At 46.2% G+C, this 25104-nt stretch overlaps 1 protein-coding gene across 1 annotated transcript in view; it reads left to right on the plus strand.

Annotated features, from left to right (window-relative positions):
* Positions 1-22189, plus strand: part of LOC111979060 (protein DOP1B-like) — a 51191-nt gene extending 29002 nt beyond the window's left edge. The window contains 26 exon segments of the mRNA XM_024009353.2: positions 127-354; positions 1222-1559; positions 1687-2111; positions 2496-2767; positions 3068-3220; positions 6595-6695; positions 8579-8769; positions 8880-10582; positions 10713-10904; positions 11161-11234; positions 11236-11281; positions 11437-11476; positions 11479-11570; positions 11732-11787; positions 11937-12041; positions 17448-17514; positions 17776-17932; positions 19123-19205; positions 19295-19554; positions 19679-19740; positions 19814-19942; positions 20318-20454; positions 20902-20957; positions 21120-21260; positions 21358-21490; positions 21615-22189. Coding sequence (XP_023865121.1) covers positions 127-354; positions 1222-1559; positions 1687-2111; positions 2496-2767; positions 3068-3220; positions 6595-6695; positions 8579-8769; positions 8880-10582; positions 10713-10904; positions 11161-11234; positions 11236-11281; positions 11437-11476; positions 11479-11570; positions 11732-11787; positions 11937-12041; positions 17448-17514; positions 17776-17932; positions 19123-19205; positions 19295-19554; positions 19679-19740; positions 19814-19942; positions 20318-20454; positions 20902-20957; positions 21120-21260; positions 21358-21490; positions 21615-21857 — 5484 coding nt within the window. The 3' untranslated portion in view covers positions 21858-22189.
* The last annotated feature ends 2915 nt before the right edge of the window (positions 22190-25104 follow it).

Below are 25104 nucleotides of genomic sequence, written 5' to 3' on the forward strand. Positions count from 1 at the left end.
CACACGCGCTTCTATTTTTCCTCTCTCTCTCTTTTTTTCTCTCTCTCTCTCCCCTCTCTTTMTCTCCCTTTCTTGCTCTCTCTAACCCTATCTGATTGGTCTGTCTCTGTGTGTCTGGTCCAATAGGAGCTCCATGCTGACATCCAGTCTCAGTTCCTGCCCCAGATGCTTGGCCGCATGCTGCATGCACTCCGCACCCACATGACCTGTCTGGACCTATCGGAGCTCACACAGGGCCTGCGCACCTGCTTCAAGGTGCTCAGTAAGATCCAGATGCCCGTGACTTATATGGACATGGAGGTGACGTCACAGACACAGGAGGAGAGCTTCAAATTTGTTCCGGTCAGTGGCTGTGTGAGTTTGTGCAGTGGTTCCGAGAAACTGGCATGCGTATGGAGAGTATCAAATCAAATGTATTTATRTAGCCCTTCTTACATCAGCTGATATCTCAAAGTGCTGTACAGAAACCCAGCCTAAAACCCCAAACAGCAAGCAATGCAGGTGTAGAAGCACGGTGGCTAGGAAAAACTCCCCAGAAAGGCCAAAACCTAGGAAGAAACCTAGAGAGGAACCAGGCTGGTGTGGCCAGTCCTCTTCTGGCTGTGCCGGGTGGAGATTATAACAGAACATGGCCAAGATGTTCAAATGTTCATAAATGACCAGCATGGTCAAATAATAATAATCACAGTAGTTGTCGAGGGTGCAACAAGTCAGCACCTCAGGAGTAAATTTAGGAGTAGAAGGAAAATGGGAGTTAGGGATGCAACACTACTGAGGTACTTAAGAATGGTCATGCCCTCAGGATAAACTGTCTGGTAGGTGACCTGTCTGACTGAGGGATAACATTCCTGGCAGGGTTAGCTCCTTGTCAGGCTGTCTCTCATGTACTGTACTCCTCTTGTCTTGATGGTAGATCCAGACTACACAGGCCAGGCCAACCAATCTTCTAATTTCACTCTCCCTGTAGATATAAACAAGGTCTGGAGTCCAGCTGTAACACTGGCMTGTCTGTCTGTCTGTCACATAAACACAGCTCCCACTGATCTTTAGCTTCTTTCAGTCACTGACTGGATCATGATGGGAGTTCTCAGTAAGGACTTTTAGAAAATATTTTTTGAGTTTAAGGACAAGGAGACGGTTCTCTACCTGTCCTTTTAAGGTCATACTACCCTCTCCCTCATTGGTGGTCTTCTGGTTGGATCATACATTTTCTCCCCTTAGATACAGGATATGGAGAAGGAGAGGGTCGAGGAGGAGGAAGAGGGCAGTCGGGTCAACGTTAACCATGAGAATGCAGAACCAGAGGAAGAGCTGAATGGTGTTGTGGAGCAGGAGACTGGCCCGGTAGAGGGAGACGGCGCCTTCCCGCTCCTTCGGTCTGAAGACAGCGGATTGGGCATCAGCGCCTCACCCTCGCAATTGCACCTCTTACCAGGGGCGGGACTGAGCCCMGAGGGGGTGGGGATCGTGAAAGAGTGCCAGAGTGTGTGGAGGAAGGGGGGCAATGTGGAGACCATGACCCAGTGTCTGCTGGATATACTGGCCTTCATAACCACCTGGTAGAGAACATGATCACATCTGGAAAACATGTAACACACAATCATCAAGCACAGCATGCACCAATCAAAACAACTTGATCAACTCTCTCTCTCKCTCTCCATCTCTCTCCCTCCTCTCCCCTCCCAGGTACCTGCTGGTTCAGGTGGAGGACGTCAGGGGGCAGGAGGAGGCTGTACAGCCGGACCCCGCTGCCCTCTCCCCTGGTGGGAAGACCTCGTTCCAGGAGGGCCCTCAGATCACCACCACCCAGATCAAAGACAAGCTAGCCGAGCTCTTCACCCCCAACAAACAAAAACCACGCTCTACCTCGGACCCCCCTGTCCCAGACCTCCCTGTCCACCCTACAGAGAAGAAGAAAGGGCGAGGGGGCACGGGAGGAGGGGTGGACTGGGGGGCAGGGTACATGCCCCGGGGCAGGGCGGAGATTTCAGAGGAGTGCCGCCAGGCGTTCACGGCAGCATGCCACCTGCTGTTGGAGTGTACCACCTTCCCCCTGTACCTGAGTGAGGAGGAGAGCCAGGTGCTCTACAGCGACATGTTCCACCATACAGGTGACAGTATACACTTTTACACAATAATGGTTGTTTACCCATACAGGTCAGTCTGTACAGCTCGACACAAACTTACTGTAGTTAGTTAGCCACGCAGTAGTCTTGCATGTCAGACTCACACAAATGAGTCCACATAGGGGAATTTGTATAACTCTACAACTCTACTCTTAACCAATAGGTTTACTGGGGTGCTGGTTTGTCTATTCAAATGAAAAGCTTAAGCTTTAGTGTGTACTCCTACTCCTAACATGGCTTACTAACAGGGCTGAATTGACCACTTTATGATGGTTCAAGTCAGTATACTGATATGCTTTCATGATCTTGACTAATTTGAACTCATTGAATGGGAAGTAACCAAAATATTGTTTTGTTTTTTCTCTTCAGACAGTGACGTGGGCTGCCTGCCTTTGTGGCTGAGGTCCTTGATGACYCTGTGTTGCCTGTCGAGGGACTACCAGGTGCAGCACACGGCTGTGTCCTCTCTTCTGGAGCTCATCAACCACTCCCAGTCCCTGGCCCTGGTCATYCAGGACAAGACCAGGCGCTACCAGGCCAGCAACGCCAACCCCCTGAGCGGGCGGCTGCAGATGGTCACTGTGCCCCCCATCTACCCAGGCCTGCTCAACGCCATCGAGCAGAGTACAGATTTCTACCAGGTCAGGAAATCATGGTCTACCATGGCAGGGGGCTTGTATTACTGCCACATAAAGAGTGAACATAATATGAGTAGTCCTAGCTGGTCTGACGTGTTACTGTATAATATGATGAAATGTGTACATTTCCTTAGTGAATGTGTCATCTGTAACTCTATGTCCAACAGCATCATCACCTTTTTCATTTTTGCTGCCTATTACCAAATCAGGATCATTAGTAATCTGATGCTGCTGCGTTAAGTTGATCCAAATGAACACCGATCATCATCACCTCTAACATTTCACCTTTGTGATCCCATGCAGCGGGTGGCCCAGGTGCTGTGGGGTCAGCTGGATGTGGAGCGTCGAGAGCAGCACACCTCCTGTGTGGAGCTCTTCTATCGGCTCCACTGCCTGGCCCCGTCCGCATCCATCTGTGAGGACATCGTCTGCCAGGCTTTACTGCACAGAGACAAGGTACAGAACAGACACACACACACACACACTAACAAGATTCTACTGTAATATCAAGACACTAGATTAGAGGTCGACCGATAACAATCGGAAATCGGTAATKTTGGACGCCGATTTTATTTTTTAATTATTATATATTTTTTTACACCTTTATTTAACTAGGCAAGTCAGTTAAGAACACATTCTTATTTTCAATGACGGCCTAGGAACAGTGGGTTAACTGCCTTGTTCAGGGGCAGAACGACAGATTTTTACCTTGTCAGCTCAGGGATTCAATCTTGCAACCTTACGGTTAACTAGTCCAACGCTCTAACCACCTGCCTCACGAGGAGCCCGTCTGTTACGCGAATTCAGTAAGAAGCCAAGGTAAGTTGCTAGCTAGCATTAAACTTATCTTATAAAAAACAATCAATCAATCATAATCACTAGTTATAACTACACATGGTTGATGATATTACTAGTTTATCTAGCGTGTCCTGCGTTGCATATAATCGATGCAGTGCGCATTCGTGAAAAAGGACTGTCGTTGCTCCAACGTGTACCTAACCATAAACATCAATGCCTTTCTTAAAATCAATTCACAGAAGTATATATGTTTAAACCTGCATATTTAGCTAAAAGAAATCCAGGTTAGCATGCAATATTAACGAGGTGAAATTGTGTCACTTCTCTTGCGTTCATTGCACGCAGAGTCAGGGTATATGCAACAGTTTGGGCTGCCTGGCTCATTGCGAACTAATTTGCCAGAATTTTACATAATTATGACATAATATTGAAGGTTGTGCAATGTAACAGGAATATTTAGACTTATGGATGCCACCCATTAGATAAAATACGGAATGGTTCCGTATTTCCCTGAAAGAATAAACGTTTTGTTTTCGAGATGATAGTTTCCGGATTCGACCATATTAATGACCTAAGGCTCGTATTTCTGTGTGTTATTATGTTATAATTAAGTCTATGATTTGATAGAGCAGTCTGACTGAGCGATGGAAGGCACCAGCAAGCTCGTAAGCATTCATTCAAACAGCACTTTYGTGCGTTTTGCCAGCAGCTCTTCGCAATGCTTAAGCATTGAGCTGTTTATGACTTCAAGCCTATCAACCCCCGAGATTAGGCTGGTGTAACTGATGTGAAATGGCTAGCTAGTTAGTGGGGTGCGCGCTAATAGCGTTTCAAACTTCACTCGCTCTGAGACTTGGAGTAGTTGTTCCCCTTGCTCTGCATAGGTAACGCTGCTTCGAGGGTGGCTGTTGTCGATGGGTTCCTGGTTCGAGCCCAGGTAGCGGCGAGGAGAGGGATGGAAGCTATACTGTTACACTGGCAATAAAGTGCCAATAAGAACATCCAATAGTCAAAGGTATATGAAATACAAATCGTATAGAGATAAATAGTCCTATAATTCCTCTAATAAGTACCACCTAAAACTTCTTACCTGGGAATATTGAAGACTCATGTTAAAAGGAACCACCAGCTTTCATATGTTCTCATGTTCTGAGCAAGGAACTTAAACGTTAGCTTTCTTACATGGCACAAATTGCACTTTTACTTCTCCAACACTAAATTGATTTTATTGATGTATTATATTAAGTTAAAATAAGTGTTCATTCAGTATTGTTGTAATTGTCATTATTACAAATACATTTAAAAAATCGGCCGATTAATCGGTATCGGTATCGGCGTTGAAAAATCATAATCTGTCGACCTCTACACTAGACGCCTACAGCAAAGAGCCATCCAATACTCCTAACGCATTTAAACAGCACCGAGGTTTTACATATAGCCACCTAACATATGAACAAATACTCCAGCCTAAACTCATGTGATATAACAAACAGTAAGTCATCCTCTGTGTTTAACCTCTCTAGGGTATGTGGGACGGTAGCGTCCCACCTCGTCAACAGCCAGTGAAACTGCAGGGTGCCAAATTCAAAACAACATAAATCCAATAATTAAAATTCCTCAAACATACATGTATTTTACAGCATTTTAAAGATACACTTGTTGTAAATCCAGCCACAGTGTCCGATTTCAAAAAGGCTTTACGACGAAAGCAAACCAAACGATTGTGTTAGGTCAGAGCCAAGTCACAGAAAAACACAGCCATTTTTCCAGCCAAAGAGAGGAGTCACAAAAAGCAGAAATATATAGATCAAATTAATCACTAACCTTTGATGATCTTCATCAGATGACACTCATAGGACTTTATGTTACACAATACATGTATGTTTAATTTGTTAAAGTTCATATTTATATCAAAACATCTCAGTATACATTGGCGAGTTATGTTCAGTAGTTCCAAAAACATCCGATGATTTTGCAGAGAGCCACATCAATTTACAGAAATACTCATAATAAACATTGATAAAAGATACAAGTGTTTCACATGGAATTTTAGATCCAGTTCTCCTTAATGCAACCGCTGTGTCAGATTTCAAAAAAACTTTACGGAAAAAGCAAACCATGCAATAATCTGAGTACAGCGCTCAGACGACAAATCAACCCAAAGAGATATCCGCCATGTTGTGCAGTCAGCAGAAGTCAGAAATAACATCATAAACATTCACATTCACTTATTCATCTTCATCAGAATGCACTCCCAGGAATCCCAGTTCCACAATAAATGTTTGTTTTGTTCGATAATGTCCATCATTTATGTCCAAATTCCTCCTTGTTGTTCGCRCGTTCAGTACACAATCTAAACTCACGGCGCGCGTGCAAGTCCAGCGGAAAGTACGGACGAAAAGTCCAAAAAGTTCCGTTACAGTCCATAGAAACATGTCAAACGATGTATAGAATCAATCTTTAGGATGTTTTTAACATAAATCTTCAATAATGTTCCAACCGGAGAATTCCTTTGTCTTCAGAAATGCGATGGAACGCAGCTAAACTCTCACATGAACGCGCATGGTCAGCTCGTGGCACTCTGGGAGAGACCTTACTCAATCTCCTCTCATTCGCCCCCACTTCACAGTAGAAGCATCAAACAAGGTTCTAAAGACTGTTGACATCTAGTGGAAGCCTTAGGAAGTGCAACATGACCCCATTTCCACTGTATCTTGGATAAGCAAAGAGTTGAAAACCTACAAACCTCAGATTTCCCACTTCCTGGTTGGATTTCTTTTCTCATTTTTGCCTGCCTGTTTTTGCCTCGTTTTTGCCTGGTGTCTGTTATACTCACAGACACCATTCAAACAGTTTTAGAAACTTCAGAGTGTTTTCCATCCAAATCTACTAATAATATGCATAACCTAGGATCTGGGCCTGAGTAGCAGGCAGTTTACTCTGGGCACGCTTTTCATCCGGACGTGAAAATACTGCCCCCTACCCCAAAGAAGTTAACTAGCATGTCAGTTATGTTGTGTGTATTCCCTCAGGCTGTACGGTTGGAGGCCCTACATAGGTTCTCAGTGCTGTGGCACCTGACCAGGGAGAACCAGTCAAACCGGACCATGTCTCTGAACCGCTCGTTTGACCGGTGAGTACAGAGCTTGAAGTATGGTCAGTGGTTGGTCTTTGGGCCCAACAGCAGTTTGTGCTGTGGTCCCCAGTGTATTCGGTTTCATGATTCTACAGTCGTGGCCAAAAGTTTTGAGAATGACACAAATATTTATTTTCACAACGTTTGCTGCCTCAGTTTGTATGATGGCAATTTGCATATACCCCAGAATGTTATGAAGAGTGATCAGATGATTGCAATTAATTGCAAAGGCCCTCTTTGCTATGCAAATGAACTGAATCCCCMMAAAAMAWTTCCACTGCATTTCAGCCCTGCCACAAAAGRACCAGCTGACATCATGTCAGTGATTCTCTCGTTAACACAGGTGTGAGTGTTGACGAGGACAAGGCTGGAGATCACTCTGTCATGCTGATTGAGGTAGAATAATAGACTGGAAGCTTCAAAAAGAGGGTGGTGCTTGGAATCATTGTTCTTCCTCTGTCAACCATGGTTACCTGCAAGGAAACATGTGCCGTCATCATTGCTTTGCACAAAAAGGGCTTCACAGGCAAGGATATTGCTGCCAGTAAGATTGCACCTAAATCAACCATTTATCGGATCWTCAAGAACTTCAAGGAGAGCGGTTCAATTGTTGTGAAGAATGCTTCAGGGCGCCCAAGAAAGTCCAGCAAGCGCCAGGACCGTCTCCTAAAGTTGATTCAGCTGCGGGATCGGGGCACCACCAGTACAGAGCTTGCTCAGGAATGGCAGCAGGCAGGTAGGTGTGAGTGCATCTGCACGCACAGTGAGGCGAAGACTTTTTGAGGATGGCCTGGTGTCAAGATGGGCAGCAAAGAAGCCACTTCTCTCCAGGAAAAACATCAGGGACAGACTGATATTCTGCAAAAGGTACAGGGATTAGACTGCTGAGGACTGGGGTAAAGTCATTTTCTCTGATGAATCCCCTTTCCGATTGTTTGGGGGAAAAAGCGGAAAAAAGCTTGCCCGGAGAAGACAAGGTGAGCGCTACCATCAGTCTTGTGTCATGCCAACAGAAAAGCATCCTGAGACCATTCATGTGTGGGGTTGCTTCTCATTCAAGGGAGTGGGCTCACTCCCAATTTTGCCTAAGAACACAGCCATGAATAAAGAATGGTACCAACACATCCTCCGAGAGAAACTTCTCCCAACCATCCAGGAACAGTTTGGTGACGAACAATGCCTTTTCCAGCATGATGGAGCACCTTCCATAAGGCAAAAGTGATAACTAAGTGGCTCGGGGAACAAAACATCGATATTTTGGGTCCATGGCCAGGAAACTCCCCAGACCTTAATCCCATTGTGAACTTGTGGTCAATCCTCAAGAGGCGGATGGACAAACAAAAACCCACAAATTCTGAGAAACGCCAATTATTGATTATGCAAGAATGGGCTGCCATCAGTCAGGATGAGGCCCCGAAGTTAATTGACAGCATGTCAGGACGGATTGCAGAGGTCTTGAAAAAGAAGGGTCAACACTGCAAATATTGACTCTTTGCATCAACTTCATGTAATTGTCACAAAAGCCTTTGACACTTATGAAATGCTTGTAATTATACTTCAGTATTCCATAGTAACATCTGACAAAAATATCTAAAGACACTGAAGCAGCAAACTTTGTGGAAATTTATATTTGTGTCATTCTCAAAACTTTTGGCCACGACTGTACTACCATAGTGAACCTGTTCTGCTTTCCTCAGATCACTGAGATGGACTATTTTTCTCTGTCTCTCTGTCTCTCTCTCTATCTCTCTATCTCTCTGTCTCTCTCTGTCTCTCTCTCTGTGTGTTCTCTTCTGTCTCTCTCTCTCTCAGAGCACTATTTAAGATTGTGCGTCTGTCCGTCATCTCCCTATGACTGACTCTGTGTATCTCTGTCCCAGGTCTCTGTGCGTGGTGATGGACTGTCTGAACAGCCCAGATGGTTCTGTGAGTGCTGCAGCCCAGTGCTGGCTGGTCAGGGCTCTCTCCCTGCAGGACGTGGTCCGCATCCTGGAGCCTGTTCTGCTGCTGCTGCTCCACCCTTCCACCCAGCGCTGTACCATCCAGAGTGTCAAACAGAACCTCACCGCAGGTGTGTGTGTTTGTGTGTGTTCTGGAGTGTTAAGTGGTGATTGTTGGAGTGTTTAGGGATGTTGCTCTCCTAGTGTGTATTTGTTTTGGTAGACCTCTTTCTCTCTGTAGGTAATCTGAAAGATTTAAACAGCAGAAGTCGAAGCACCACCAAGGGTTCCACGGGCGCCATGGCAACCAGCACCCAACCAGATGAGGGTACACTGGGTCACATGATCCTGGTGGACCGGGAGGCCCTGTGGGGGGAGCTGGAGCGTGACCCAGAGACGACCAATCCAGCGGCTGACTCCACGGGGGTGTCTTGCAGTGAGAGCGAGGCCACAGAGGGGGAAGACGAGCTGGAGGAAGAGGAGGAGGTGGAGGAGGAAGAGAGCGAACACACCGAGTCAGCTGACACCAGTGGTGCCCAGGTCTCCACAGAGAACTCCAGCTCCGCCACTTACGGTTGTAGCGTAGAGGAAGGAGGTGTGGTCAGCTGCCTGAGGAGGGTGGAATCGGAACACACGCAGGCGTCCGATTCGCTGTCGAGCGAAGAGGATGACCTGGAGCGTGAAGCCATGGCTCAGTCACGTCTCCTCAAACAGGAGCGTGAGAAGCGTGAAGTCATTGACTCTCTGTTCCGCCATGTTCTGCTGTACTCTGTGCCCGGCGGCTGGCCCCGCCTGCTCCACGGCCTGGCCCTGTTGGACAGTCTGTTGAGGAGCAGCGCCCAGCGCCCTCTAGTGGACGCCCTCTCCTCCACCTCCCTGGACACCAGCTCAGCCGCCCACCTCAACCTGGTCTCTAACCTTCTCCAGCGCCACCAGCAGGCCCAGGACGGAAGAGGCTTCCATGGACGCCTGCTCTCGCCCACCTCCTCGCCCTCCATTCCCCCCTCCCTGCTCATCGAGCTGCTGGTATCGCTGTGCCTGAGGTTCCTACATTCCCACTACCCGTCCTACCTCACCCTGGGTCCCAGGGAGCTGCAGGGGAACAGGGAGGTCCAGGTGAAGAGCGTGGGGGTGCTGACCCGCCTGGTGACCCAGCTGGGGTGTGTGGTGCGGGGTCAGAGGGACAGCTCCACCCAGCGGGAGGCTGGGGTCGGCCCAGAGGCCATCCGCAAGCTGCTGGCTGGGTGTAAGGTGCAGCAGTACGCCCTTCTCACCCTCTCAGCCTCCATGTACATCAGCCAGAAAGGGGTGGAGAAGGACTCTGCCATGGGGTGTCTGAATCTGTTCGATGAACAGGTGGGCCTGTCTGAGGAGAGCCTGGTGAATCTTGGAGGGGGAGGGGGGCAGGAGCAATACCCCTTACAGATGGAGCTGCTCAAGCTCCTACAGGCCCTCATCGTCCTGGAGTACTACGTGTGGCCAGGGGGGTCTGGTTCAACCCCGCACCCCGATGAGCCCTGTGACACACCTGTAGCTACCCCTGCCTCCTCAACCATGAAGCAGGAATGGCAGACAGGGGTTCTGTTACAACAGTCCATCAAGGCAGCTCAGTACGTCCAGACCCAGCCCATCACAGCCCAGGGAATGTTTGTGTCTGCTGCAGCCCGGGCTCTGCAGCCGCAGTACGGCTATGCCATGCACCCCCACTGGGTGGCGCTGCTGTGCTCGTCTCTGCCCTACTTCGGGTGCTCGCTGGGCATCATTGTGGCTCCGCTCATCACCCAGATCTGCAGGAACCTGGACGAGCTGGTCAAACAGTACGATCACGACGGGGGGAAGGCTTCGCAGAGTAGCAGGAAGGAGAACATTGCTCCTGATTACCCTCTCACCCTACTGGAGGGACTGACTACACTCACTCACCACTGTCTACTGGACAACAAGAAGGTGAGTCACACACACACACACACACTACTGATTTGGCAACATGTAGGTGGATCACTCTGCTGCCCACTCAGACACACAGAGTTGAATGCAGAAAACAATTATGTTTATTGTCTCCATCTGTCCCTCTCAGTCCCTGGTGGCCTGTGACCCTGCAGACATCCGAAATGCACGCAATGCTGTGATCAAGGATCTGCCACACATGCTCAGTAGTATGGCCCTGCTGTGGGGTGTGGTCAAGAGGGAGGAGTCCCAGAGGAGGGGCTCAGACTCCGCCCAGACCACCAGACACGCCTCCACATCCGTCTACTTCAGGAGCTCCAAGGTATGCCTGTGTTTATGTTTGCGTGGGAGTGTGTTCTTATGGGAAGTAAGTAGTGCTATGATATGTATTGCATGTGAATTTGTGCTTCACTTCTGATGGTACTGGTGTGTTGTGGTGTGTGTGTGTGTGTGGTTGTGTGTGTGTGGTGTGTGTGTTGTGTGTGTGTGTGTGTGTGTGTGTGTGTGTGTGGTGTGTGTGTGTGTGTGTGTGTGTGTGTGTGTGTGTGTGGTGTGTGTGTGTGTGTGTGTGTGTGTAGATCCTGAGGCAGCGTGTGTTGGAGTTTCTGACTCCTCTGACGGGGCAGTACGGGGTGCAGCTCATGGCCTCAGTGGGCAGTGTGGAGCAGCCGGAGGAGCAAGAGACACACCACAAACAAAGTGGAGTTTTAAAATTTGTATTATTTATTTTTGCAACAAGCGGATGACACATACATACACACACACCTTCCATCATAACAAGAGGGTGACACACAAAGTATGCCCCCCCTCTCTCTATGCTATCTCCTCCTCTTTCTCTCTCCATATCTCTGTAGATATTGCCTGTGTCCAGTGAGTCTCATCTGACCATTGTGGATCTGTGAAGTCCCTGGGAACGCTCCATACAGACAACATCCTGCAGATGGTCAAAGAGGTGGTAAAGAAACCCCACCAGATCAAAGGAGACCAGGTATATACACACACACACATACATACACACATACACACACATACACATACAGACACATACACACACACACACAAAGAATTGACTGTTAAACCCAGAGAGAAATTACATAGTGGTCATAGTTGATGCAACTCCCTTCTGTCTCTCCTTCGTCTGTTTGGCAGAAGTCCATCCTGGTAGACATCCCCATGCTACAGTTCAGCTATGCCTACACCCAGAGGTACCAAACAACGACATCAACACAAGAGATTCACACTGCCATGTAGTTAGTAATACACTTCAGTTCTTGCCTACATGTGATATTATTTAACAATGTTTCACCACCCTCCTGTCTGTGTGTTTGTGTCTGTCTGTCTGTCTCTGTGGTAGTATTCCAGCTCAGGCGCTACAGGAGAACGTGGCTCCCCTCCTCAGTCTCCTCAGAGAGTCTGTGCAGCTCAACCTGGCCCCGCCCGGATACTTCCTGTTGCTGGGGTTAGTCGTCAACTTCTTATCCGTCTGACACGTACTAAAATGTTCACTTGATGTCCAATGTCCAGAAACCGGTCTCAGTTATTGATCACATAACATATGCCATTTAGCAGACTTTTTTTTATCCGAAGCGACTAATCAATCAATGAAAGGATTTTATAAAGCCCTTTTTACATCAGCCGATGTCACAAAGTGCTATACAGAAACCCAGCCTAAAACCCCAAACAGCAAGCAATGCAGATGTAGAAGCATGGTGGCTAGGAAAAACTCCCTAGAAAGGCAGGAACCTAGGAAGAGACCTAGAGAGGAACCAGGCTCTGAGGGGTGGCCAGTCCTCTTCTTGCTGTGCCTGGTGGAGATTATAACAGTACATGGCCAAGATGTTCAAATGTTCATAGATGACCAGCAGGGTCAAATAATAATAATCACAGTGGTTGTAGAGGGTGCAACAGGTCAGCACCTCAAGAGTAAATGTCAGTTGGCTTTTAATAGCTGATCATTCAGAGTTAGAGACAGAGTTAGTTAGAGTCCAGGACAAGGTAGCACGTCCGGTGAACAGGTCAGGGTTTCATAGCCGCAGCCAGAACAGTTGAAACTGGAGCAGCAGCACGGCCAGGTGGACTGGGGATAGCAAGGAGTCATCAGGCCAGGTAGTCCTGAGGCATGTTCCTAGGGCTCAGGTCCTCCGAGAGAGAGAATTAGAGAAGACAGGAGAAATACTCCAGATATAACAGACTGACCCTAGCCCCCCGACACAAATTATTGCAGCATAAATACTGGAGGCTGAGACAGGAGAGATCGGGAGACATTGTGGCCCCGTCCAACTATACCCCTGGACAGGGCCATCCAAGCAGGATGTAACCCCACCCACTTTCCCAAAGCACAGCCCCCACACCACTAGAGGGATATCTTCAATCCACCAACTTAATACCCTGAGACAAGGCTGAGTTTAGCCCACGAAGATCTCCCCCACRGCACGAACCCGAGGGGGGGGCGCCAACCCGGACAGGAAGATCACGTCAGTGACTCAACCCACTCAAGTGACGCACCCCTCCTAGGGACAGAATGGAAGAGCACCAGTAAGCCAGTGACTCAGCCCCCGTAATAGAGTTAGAGGCAGAGAATCCCAGTGAAGAGAGGGGAACTGTCCTTTCCGTTCACCTTCACACACCTGGGCCAGACTACACTCAGTCATAGGACCTACTGAAGAGATGAGTCTTCAATAAAGACTTAAAGGTCAAGACTGAGTCTGCGTCTCTCACATGGATAGGCAGACCATTCCATAAAAATGGAGCTCTATAGGAGAAAGCCCTGCCTCCAGCTGTTTGCTTAGAAAATCTAGGGACAATTAGGAGGCCTGCGTCTTGTGATTGTAGCGTACGTGTAGGTATGTACGGCAGGACCAACTCAGAAAGATAGATAGGAGTAAGCCCATGTAATGCTTTGTAGGTTAGCAGTAAAACCTTGAAATCAGCCCTAGCCTTAACAGTGATCAAATGTTTTGGTTCTAGTCAAGATTCTAGCAGCCGTATTTAGCACTAACTGAAGTTTATTTAGTGCTTTATCCGGGTAGCCGGAAAGTAGAGCATTGCAGTAGTCTAATCTAAAAGTGGCAAAAGCATGGATACATTTTTCTGCATAATTTTTGGACAAAGTTTCTGATTTTTACAATGTTACGTAGATGGAAATAGTCTTGATATGTTTGTCAAAAGAGAGATCAGGATCTTCGTTTCTTGGGACCTAGAACTAGCATCTCTGTTTTGTACGAGTTTAAAAGTAAAACATTTGCCGYCATCCACTTCCTGATGTCTGAAACGCAGGCTTCCAGGGAGGGCAATTTTGGGGCTTCACCATGTTTCATCGAAATGTACAGCTGTGTATTGTCCGCATAGCAGTGAAAGTTAACATTGTTTCCGAATGACATCACCAAGAGGTAAAATATATAGTGAAAACAATAGTGGTTCTAAAAACGGAACCTTGATTTGTCAGAGGAAAAACCATCCACAGAGACAAACTGATATCTTTCCGACAGATGAGATCTAAACCAGGCCAGAACTTGTCCGTGTAGACCAATTTGGGTTTACAATCTCTCCAAAAGAATGTGGTGATCGATGGTATCAAAAGCAGCACTAAGGTCTAGGAGCACGAGGACAGATGGTCTGGTCTGACGTCATTAGAAGGTAATTTACCACCTTCACGAGTGTGGTCTCAGTGCTATGATGGGGTCTAAAACAAGACTGAAGTGTTCGTATACATTATTTGTCTTCAGGAAGGCAGTGAGTTGCTGGGCAACAGCTTTTTCTAAAATGTTTGAGAGGAATGGGAGATTTTGATTTAGTCCGATTTTTGTTTTTTTTGTATTTTCTTGGTCAAGGTTTGGCTTTTTCAAGAGAGGCTTTATTACTGCCACTTTTAGTGAGTTTGGTACACATCTGGTGGATAGGGAGGCGTTTAATATGTTCAACATTGGAGGGCCAAGCACAGGAAGCAGCTCTTTCAGTAGTTTAGTTGAAATAGGGTCCAGTATGAAGCTTGGAGGTTTAGAGGCCATGACTATTTTCATCAATTGTTCAAGAGATATAGTATTAAAAACCTTGAGTGTCTCCCTTGATCCTAGGTCCTGGCAGTGTTGTACAGACTCAGGACATCTGAGCTTTGGAGGAATACGCAGATTTAAAGAGGAGTCTGTAATTTGCTTTCTTATGATCATGATCCTTTTTGTCAAAGAAGTTCATAAATGTATCACTGCTGAAGTGAAAGACATCCTCTCTTGGGGAATGCTGCTTTTTAGTTAGCTTTGCGACAGTATCAAAAATAAATGTAGGATTAAGAACAATCCTACATTTATTTTTGATACTGTCGCAAAGCTAACTAAAAAGCAGCATTCCCCAAGAGAGGATGTCTTTCACTTCACTTTCTCCTCAATTAAGATGGAAAAATAGGATGATAGTACCCTCACTGCTGTTCTGTCTTTCCAAGCAAAATCGGAAGACTTCCAGTTTGGTGTAGCGCCATTTCCGTTCCAATTTTCTGGAAGCTTGCTTCAGGGCTCGGGTATTTTCTGTATACCAGGGAGCTAGTTTCTYATGACAAATGTTTTTAGGGGTGCGACTGCATCTAGGGTATTACGCAAGGTTAAGTGAAGTTCCTCAGTTAGGTGGTTAACCGATTGTTGTACGCCGACGTCCTTGGATAGGTGGAGGGAGTATGGAAGGGCATCTAGGAATCTTTGGGTTGTCCGAGATTTTATAGCAAGGTTTTTGATGATCCTTGGCTGGTGTCTGAGCAGATTATTTGTTGCGATTGCAAACGTAATAAAATGGTGGGCCGATAGTCCAGGATTACGAGGAAAGGCTCCGAAAGCCTTTTGGAGTGGGTCTGTGGACTTATCCATGTCAATATTAAAGTCACCAAAAATTGGAATATTATCTTCCATGACTGCAAGGTCCGATAGGAATTCAGGGAACTCGGAAAGGAACGCTGTATACGGCCCAGGAGGCCTGTAAACAGTAGCTATAAACGTGATTGAGTAGGCTGCATAGATTTCATGACTAAAAGTTCAAAAGACGAAAGCGTAGTCATTTTTATTTTGTAAATTGAAATTTGGTATCATAAATGTTAGCAACACCTCCGCCTTTGCGGGATGCACGGGGGATATGGTCACTAGTGTAACCAGGAGGAGAGGCCTCATTTAACACAGTAAATTCATCAGGCTTAAGCCATGTTTGTCAGGCCAACCACATTAAGATTATGATCAGTGATTAGTTCATTGACTATAACTGCCTTGGAAGTGAGGGATCTAATATTAAGTAGCCCTATTTTGAGATGTGAGATATCACAATCTCTTTCAATAATGACAGGAATGGAGGAGGTCTTTATTCCAGTGAGATTGCTAAGGCGAACACCGCCATGTTTAGTTTTGCCCAACCTAGATTGAGGCACAGACACGGTCTCAATGGGGATAGTTGAGCTGACTACACTGACTGTGCTAGTTCATAGATAAGATGAGAGCACCCCTCCAGCTAGGATGGAGTCTGTCACTCCTCAGCAGGCCAGGCTTGGTCCTGTTTGTAGGTGAGTCCCAGAAAGAGGGCCAATTTATCTACAAATTCTATCTCTTGGGAGGGGCAGAAAAACGTTTTCAACCAGCGATTGAGTTGTGAGACTCTGCTGTAGAGCTCATCACTCCCCCTAACTGGGAGGGGGCCAGAGACAATTACTTGATGCCGACACATCTTTCTAGCTGATTTACAGGTTGAAGCTATGTTGCACTTGGTGACCTCTGACTGTTTCATCCTAACATCGATGGTGCCGACGTGGATAACAATATCCCTATACTCTCTACACTCGCCAGTTTTAGCCTTAGCCAGCMCCATCTTCAGATTAGCCTTAACGTCGGTAGCCCTGCCCCCTGGTAAACAGTGTATGATCGCTGGATGATTCTTTTTAAGTCTAATACTGCGGGTAATGGAGTCGCCAATAACTAGGGTTTTCAATTTGTCAGAGCTAATGGTGGGAGGATTCGGCGTCTCAGACCCCGTAATGGGTGGAGGAGAGACCAGAGAAGGCTCGGCCTCTGACTCCGAMTCGTTGTTAATGGGAGAACCGGTTGAAAGTTTCTGTCGGCAGAATGAGCGACATCGGTTGAGCATTCCTACAGCATTTCCTTCCAGAAGCCATGAGAAAATTGTCCAGCTGCGGGGACTGTGCGAGGGGATTTATACTACTATCTGTACTTACTGGTGGCACAGCCTGCTGCCTGGTCTGCACCCTATCTCCTTGTGGAGCTAGAAGAGTTAGAGCCCTGCCTATGGGGCAAATGACCCTTGCCTAACGATTGCGTCTGAAGCTGGGCTTGCAGCACGGCTATCCTCACCATAAGGCGATCGTTCTCCTGTATATTATGAGTACAGCGACTGCAATTAGAAGGCATAATGTTAATGTTACTACTTAGCTTCGGCTGGTGGAGGTCCTGTAGAACCATGTCCAGATAAAGCGTCCAGGGTGAAAAAGTTGAGCGAGGGGAAAAAATATAAAACGGTAATTTAAAAAATACGTAAAGTTGGCAGGTAGCAAAGTAACACTAGCAACAAAACGCACAGCAGCACGTGAACAAGTCCACAAGTTGTGACAGGAAATGACGTCAGCACTCGATTCACAAATAACTCATCTTACAGTCACGCGTGCATACATCTGTGGTCATACTGATTTGTTACTGTAGACATTTTTCCCAGCGTAACACACTCTGTTGTTTGAAACAATGTAAATGTTATTTCCAAACATAAGTAGTACATCCCACATCAATAGACATGCTTTGGTTTGCTGCTGTATCAGAATCAACAAGATATTATTGCACTCTAGTCTACCAATCCATAGCTGTACAGACATCTTTCTCCTCTCCTACTACAGGATCCTCAATGACTTTGTAAACCGACTCTCCAACCTGGACAATAAGAAGGACACTAGAGACATGCAGGTAAGACATGGAGCACAGCAGCACAGCCCTAGCTGTAGCCTAATGTACACCTTCCTCTTCCACGCCATCCGCTAGGTCCGCTTGAATGAAACGATGCAATATCGAACATCCGCTCCTGTGCGCCCAGGTGCACACCGAAATGTGTGGACAGGACCGGATGTTTCATTAAAACGAAAGGCCTAAATTAAGCTTTAGTGTGAGATTGAGAGGGTACAGTGTGAGATGCATGATAATGATGGTTACCATGGTGATGTCCTGTAGGAAGTGACCCAGAAGATCCTGGAGGCGGTGGGTGGGGTGGCGGGGTCATCTCTGGAGCAGACCAGCTGGCTCAGCCGCAATCTGGAGGTCAAGAACCAGCCACAGGTGTGTCCTGAGACCGAGGAGCCATCCAACGAACTGAACCTGGACCTCTATGGTAACCAAACACACACACACACACACCTGGAGACATTCCTGGCTTCTATCAGGAACAGACTGAAGCCTAATTTACACCGCACCATATGCTAGGTCCACTCTAAAAATGCAATATCGAACGTCCACTCCTGTCCGTACATATCTGCACTTTTCCAGGACACTTCCAAGGAGCTGCGGATGGAAGCGGATGTTCAATTGATGTTATTTTGAAGTGGAAGGTGTACATTAGGCTTTAAAATGGGTCAGAGCTGCTAACCTCCTTAACCACGTGTCAAACTCATTCCATGGAGGGCCTAGTGTCTGCGGCAGGGTTTCCCAAACTCGGTCCTCGGGACYMCAAGGGGTGCACATTTTGGTTTAAGTCCTAGCACTACACAGCTGATTCAAATAATCAACTAATCATCAAGCTTTGATGGTTTGAATCAGTAGTCTAGTGTTAGGGCAAAATACAAAGCATGCACCCCTTGAGGTCCCGAGGACTGAGTTTGGGAAGCGCTGGTCTGCGGGTTTTCACTCCTCCTTTGTATTTGATTGATGAATTAAGGTCAGTAATTAGTMAATAATTCTACACACCTGGTTATCTAGGTCTTAATTGAAAGGAAATACCAAAAACCCGCAGACACTAAACCCTCCATGGAATGAGTTTGACACCCCTTTCCTTAACCCTCAGGACATGCTCCTCAGTAACCATGGCAACCAAACCCCGGCACCTAATGCACGTTCCACATCATTAGTTGAGAAAAGCAAAAGGGCCCACCTCGACCAACAGTCTCCTCCATCCTCTCCTCCGCTCTCTTCAGGTCTACATTAGAGTGGACTGAGAGAGACCACAGACTTATACTGTAACCATGGAAACACAGCACTTCCTCACGACAGTATGTCCCCCAGTGTAGTGGTCCAGTGAGGAAGGAGGACACTATTCTCACAAAAGTGCCTATCCTCTGGTGTTACCCATGTCAACCGGTCCCCAGTAGTGGAACTAAGTGCCCTGCTGCATCACTGCGAGCAGTGCACCCAGGATGTGGCCTGAAGGATGAGATGGAGATCCTTCCCGCTACCCTGAGGAGGTTAAGCCTTAGGTAGGCCCTCAGGGCAGGCACTGGAGAAGAAAGTCATACATATTCATGAGTAACGACTCCCTTATGTTCCCATCTCCTTCTTTCCTTTCCTCTCTTTTCTCTGTTTCTCCAGATTCTGAAGCTCAGGCCAGCACTATGGTGTCTTCCTCAGCGCCCTCTGTGTACAGTGTACAAGCCCTAGCGCTATTGGCAGAGGTAGGTGTGTCCGTGTGTGGATCTGTGCACCTATTGCTCTCATGCCTATGTATGTGTTTCTATTTCTGACAGACCCTCCTCCTCTGCAGGTTCTAGCTCCTCTTCTGGACATGGTGTATCGCAGTGATGAAAAGGAGAAAGCCGTCCCTCTCATCTCTCGCCTCATGTACTACGTCTTCCCCTACCTGAAGAACCACAGTGCCTACAACATGCCCAGTTTCGGTGCAGGTGCCCAGCTCCTGAGCAATCTGAGTGGGTACGCCTACACCAAGAGGGCCTGGAAAAAAGAGGCCTTCGAACTCTACATGGATCCCCTGTTCTTCACCATGGATGTCTCCTGTGCCCCCCAGTAAGATTGTGTTTGTGCGTGTGCTTGTGTTTGAGTGTGTGCATGCCATGTAAATATTGACAAATCAATATTTTAAAATAAATTGTTAAAAGAAAATGACTGTGTTTGACCTCTGTTTCTTTAGCTGGAGGTCCATCATCGACCACCTGCTGACCCATGAGAAGACCATGTTCAAAGATCTCATGAGTAAGTAGAGTAGGTGTGTGTGTGCATCCGTGTGCGTGCATTTGTACGTGTGTTAACTGTGTGTGTGTTGCAGGCATGCAGAGCAGTTCTCTGAAGCTGTTCCCCAGTGCAGAGCAGAAGCCCATGTTACTGAAGCGTCAGGCCTTTGCCATGTTCAGTGGAGAGTTAGACCAGTACCACCTCTACCTGCCCCTCATCCAAGGTGGGTGTGCTTTCTGTGTTTCTGTGTATTCTGGGCATTTCTTTGTGTGTATTGACAAAGTGTGTAGACCAGTTTCTCATTCCTGGGGTCCCAAATGGGTGCACTTTTATTTATTTTTGCCTTAGCACTCACACACCTGATTGATGAGGACCTGATTAGTTGAATGAAGTGTGTGAGCGCTAGGGCAAAAACTAAATGTGCACCCATTTGGGTCCCCAGAACCAGGATTGAGAAATACTGGTGTAGACCATCACATTTGATAGATAATGAGAGTGTGTGAGACATTAACATTTTATAAGGCCAATATTAATTATTAATATACAGTATAATGTAATGCGGGTATCCTATTCTCTCTCCTCCTCCCCTCTCCCTCAGAGCGGCTGACAGAGGCTCTGCGTATTGGTCAAACGCCCTCCGTTTCTGCCCAGATGTTTCTGACGTTCCGTGTTCTTATGCTGCGGATCTCCCCCCAGCACCTCACCTCCCTCTGGCCAATTATGGTCACAGAACTGGTGAGGAACAACCCCCACCCTGATGACATCACTTCCTGTCACTGTTGATTTCCTGTAGGGCCGGAAGGAACCAGTATCAAGATACTCATTAGTATATCATGGCAAGGAATCAAATCACGAAGCGCATTTAACTCCTATAGGAAAACAGCCCTAGTGTTTGAATCAAATATCATTATGTTGTCATTCATTCATTTGCTTATCTTCAAAGCTATATCACACAATATTTTACATACAGCAGGTTTTTAAACGACCAAAAAGTTTTGTCTGCTTCGTGTTTTATTTTTTTGCCATGAAAAATATCGTCACAGCCCTAATTTTCTAATTTCAATGCATGTATACATTGTAGCTATGTACATTGTTTTCAGCCGGGAGGTGGCATGTCAAAAGTCTTTGGTAGTGTTTGTCCAGTCCTGTCTTCTAATGGTGTCTTTGATCTTTGTTTGTCAGATTCACACATTTGTCCGTCTGGAGAAAGCCTTGTCGGAAGATAAAGAGGTGGCAAAGTGAGTCCATGATCACTCAGTCTACTGTAGACGCATCAATGTATCTGTCCATCTATCTAATATGTAGGAGACAGTCTCTCATGTAACTATCACCACCATGTTTCAATATGTTGTCTAATGCCCTTTYCTTTGTTCTCCCTCCTCTTTTACTCTCTCTGTCAGGCTGACTAAAGTGGTATGTGGGTCCATGGGGAATAGGCCATTGACATTCCCCCAGCCAGAGTTGGACATGTACATGTCTGCCTGCAAGTTCCTGGACACTGCCCTGGCCTTCCCCCCAGAGAAGATGCCCCTCTTTCAGATGTGAGAGCCTCACCCTGCTTAATATCAGCTTAGCATCTATATAGGCTGTGCTTAGCATGATTACAATTAAATGTTCTCTGCTCGTGTGTGTGTCAAGGTATCGCTGGGCCTTTGTTCCAGAGGTGGATATAAGCCGCTACAGTGGCCCAGAGAATGGTATCCTGGAGGGAGAGCAGGAGTGCAAACCCCATGTTGTCAAAGTACTAGAGGCTCTACACCAACGCTACGGGGTAAGAGAACGCAAACACCACTATAGAGCAAGATAACTCATGTCCTTATAGTCACCATGATAACATGACTCAATCGTGCGATCTGCTCATCCCATTCTGTTGATGTCATGTCCTATAATTTCAGGCGCTGAGTGACGAGTCGTCTACGGAGCGTCTGGAGTTCCCCCTCCTCACCCGTCGCTCTCTCTCCTCCATCACCCAGCTGGTTCCCTTCCTCCATACTCTCTGCTGTTCCTTCCAGGGCACATCACCCAGCAGTCCTGCAGACTACCCTGTGGCAGACTACCCCACAGCCAGCGCCCACCAAGTCCTGAAGCGACTGGAGCACATCACTGAGGGAGAGTTCCTGGACTCCATGGAGAGTTAGATCTCCACTAAGGTTCTAGAGCTTAGAACGCTGAGGAAATGAGAACTGGAACTATAGCAATTGAATGTTGTAGAATGGCCACAACTGCTGAAAGCGATGTTTTATTATAGGTGTATATGCCAGCTAAATGGCAATCTTTTGGGATGTTCTTTTGAATGTTAAATTGTTTACTTTACTTGGTTGAGTCTGACCACTCCATGTCTATATAGGATATTCTACATTTGAGATACCGGTACTCTAAAATAATCTAGAATTAACTGACACAAACTGGAACGGAGTGGTAGTTATTGGGCTCTCTGAGTACAAGTCTGAATGTGCTGATTTAAAGTTAAAGTAATACTGATACTAGCTACAGTAGCTTTTCGAGGTGATACTGGTTGTAAAAGAAGTACCACTGTAACGAAGGGAGTGACAGCAGTACTGACTACTGATTCCATTCCATCGCTCTACAAAGCTTTCCATAAACCTGCTCCCTCCTATTAGCAAGTTGTGTCTGTCTGACGGTCAGACTGTAATGTTATAGTTGTATTCCAATGAGACAGGAGTAGGTTAGTATACCTGCTGGTCAGTGACTATGGGAACTCTAAGGCTCTTAGTACAGGATATTTGGTTTTAAATGTTTAAAAARCTCTACTTGTCATCAATCATTATGTTGCAGTTTTATTTGTGGGTAAATTATTGAATGTGATTTGTGCATATGGCAAAACCTCTAGATATCTAATATAATAAAATAACATGCGTGTCAATTTGGTATTTTATTCAAGGGAACTCTTCGACTTCTGTCTGTTTTTAAGTGTTCTGGGGAATGTTTTGACTTACCGCTCATCATCGTTTTGTTCTTCACATGTGAATGCTTAACTAAATTATGTGAATGTCTGGCCTCCTGAAAATGATAACTTTTTAATATCAGAATTAATATATCATGGTCTGTAAATAAAAACCAATATTAAAAAATGATTCAATAAATGGAGCTCAAAATGTATATTGTGTACGTTTGCTTGATAATCTCAGAGACCTAACCCTATGAGTCAATAACATAAGTATGCAGGTGTTATAACTTTATCTGGGGAGGCAGGCATTTGTGTTCTGGGTAGATGCAAGTAGCCTGGCTGACGAGGCCCACATGACTTACAGCGCAGGAACAGCTTTAACCATGCTGGTCTGGAAAGGAGGACGTTAATGCAATATTCGCTCAGAAATTGTGCAATGGGTTTGGTTCTCTCAAATGTTTKTTTTTTTGTCCATCTTGGTTTGAGTAAGTTTACATGCACACTAATAATTATATATTAAAGTGATTATGGAAGTAGGCAGAGTATGGCAATACTCTTATCAGGGCCGGTTCAAGGCATAAGCGACATAAGCGTTCGCTTAGGGCCTCCAACCCACCAAAAATATGTTTGTTTTGTAACTCAGTCAGGCTCTCATTACTATTGAGAGTAAGAATAGTAGAATACACCTGGTGCAATTTCCACATTTGGTTGAACATCAGCAGTTTATTTCTTATGTCAGTCACTATGTCAGTCAATTTTTCGATTGGTATTTAGTTTAGCCAGCTATCTAAACTTGCATGTCGACAGCTGTTAGATAGTAATAATAGCAACCTCATATTGCTATCTGACATAACTAGAGGCTAGAGCTGACCTGGCTCCGGTAGCTACTACTAGATTTAAACTCTTATAATATTCGATGATGACATTTCTCTAAAACTCCCGAGTGGCCCAGCGGTCTAAGGCACTGCACCTCAGTGCTAGAGGCATCACTACAGACACCCTGGTTCGAATCCAGGCTGTTCCACGACTGGCCGTGATTGGGGGTCCCATAGGGTGGCGCACGGGGTGTGACTAGGGTGGGTCATCTAGGTAATTATATTTCTATGTTGGCCTGGTATGGTTCCCAATCAGAGGCAGCTGTTTATTGTTGTCTCTGATTGGGGATCATATTTAGGCAGCCATTTCCCCTTTGTGCTTTGTGGGATCTTGTCTATGTATAGTTGCCTGTATGCACTATTGTTAGCTTCACGTTTTGTTTTGAGATTTATTGTTTTTTTGTTTTGCTGTGAGTTTCACCTAGTAATAAAAAGATGTGGAACCCAGATCACGCTGCGCTTTGGTCCACTCATTCTAACGAACGTGACAGAAGATCCCACCAACAACGGACCAAGCAGCGTGCCCGGGAGGTAATGGCATCCTGGTCTTTGGAGGAGATTAGGGAGAGAACATCCTGGACTTGGGACGACATAATGGCAGGAGAGAAGAGCCTGCCATGGAGGCAGGCGGAAGCTCTGGACTGGGAACTGTCGCCGGAAGCTCTGGACTATTAGTGAATGATACAAAGTTCCATCTGGAATTGATGGGTAGACCTACAGTAGCTACAGGACAGCAGATTAAGCTTAAAGCTTCAGTCTGGGTTCTGGGAATAATGGTCAGTTCAATTATTGAACCATTGATTCTATTGTTGGATAATATAATGTATAAATCTACAACAAGATCATTCTTAGTCATGTTTCATTTTAGTAGGATCTGATCCTGACAGGGGTCTCAGCAGGGTCAGGYAGCCAGGGAAGTCTGTGATGGAGGTGAGGTGAATTTTTGATACAACACTTTATTCTCTCTGGGCAGCAAACACTGGACAAGCCAGATGCTATGTTAAGGCAGTCTGACAAACCTCAAGTTGATTTCCAAACTGTATCAAGGGTTGATAGAAACTTTTCCTGGTGACACAGAACATGTAAAAAAATATGAGGAAGACCTGGTAGAAGCTATTGATGATGATGAATAGGTACAGATATGTTTGAATGCCCAGTCATGTTCATATAATCTCAGACATACATTGCTGTAGTTTAAGTGTCACGCCCTGACCGTAGAGAGCCCTTGGATTCTCTATAGTGGTTTAGGTCAGGGTGTGACTGGGGGGTGTTCTAGAATGTGTATTTCTATGTTGATGGTTTTGTATGGTTCCCAATTAGAGGCAGCTGGTAATCGTTGCCTCTAATTGGGGATCATATTTAGGAAGCCCTATCTCACACCTGCTTTGTGGGACATTGTTTGTGTTAGTGTGTTTGGGCACTACATCTTCTTTGTAAGTTTTGTTGTTTTGGTTCTAGTTTAACTTTGTATTAAAAATATGTGGAACTCAATGCACGCTACGCCTTGGTCCGCTCATTTTGAAGTTCGTGACAGAATATCCCACCAAACCAGGACCAAGCAGCGTGCCCAAAAGGGAAAGGAGTTTTGGACATGGGAAGAAG

The sequence above is a fragment of the Salvelinus sp. IW2-2015 genome, linkage group LG2, assembly GCF_002910315.2.
Source record: "Salvelinus sp. IW2-2015 linkage group LG2, ASM291031v2, whole genome shotgun sequence".
Lineage (NCBI taxonomy): Eukaryota > Metazoa > Chordata > Actinopteri > Salmoniformes > Salmonidae > Salvelinus > Salvelinus sp. IW2-2015.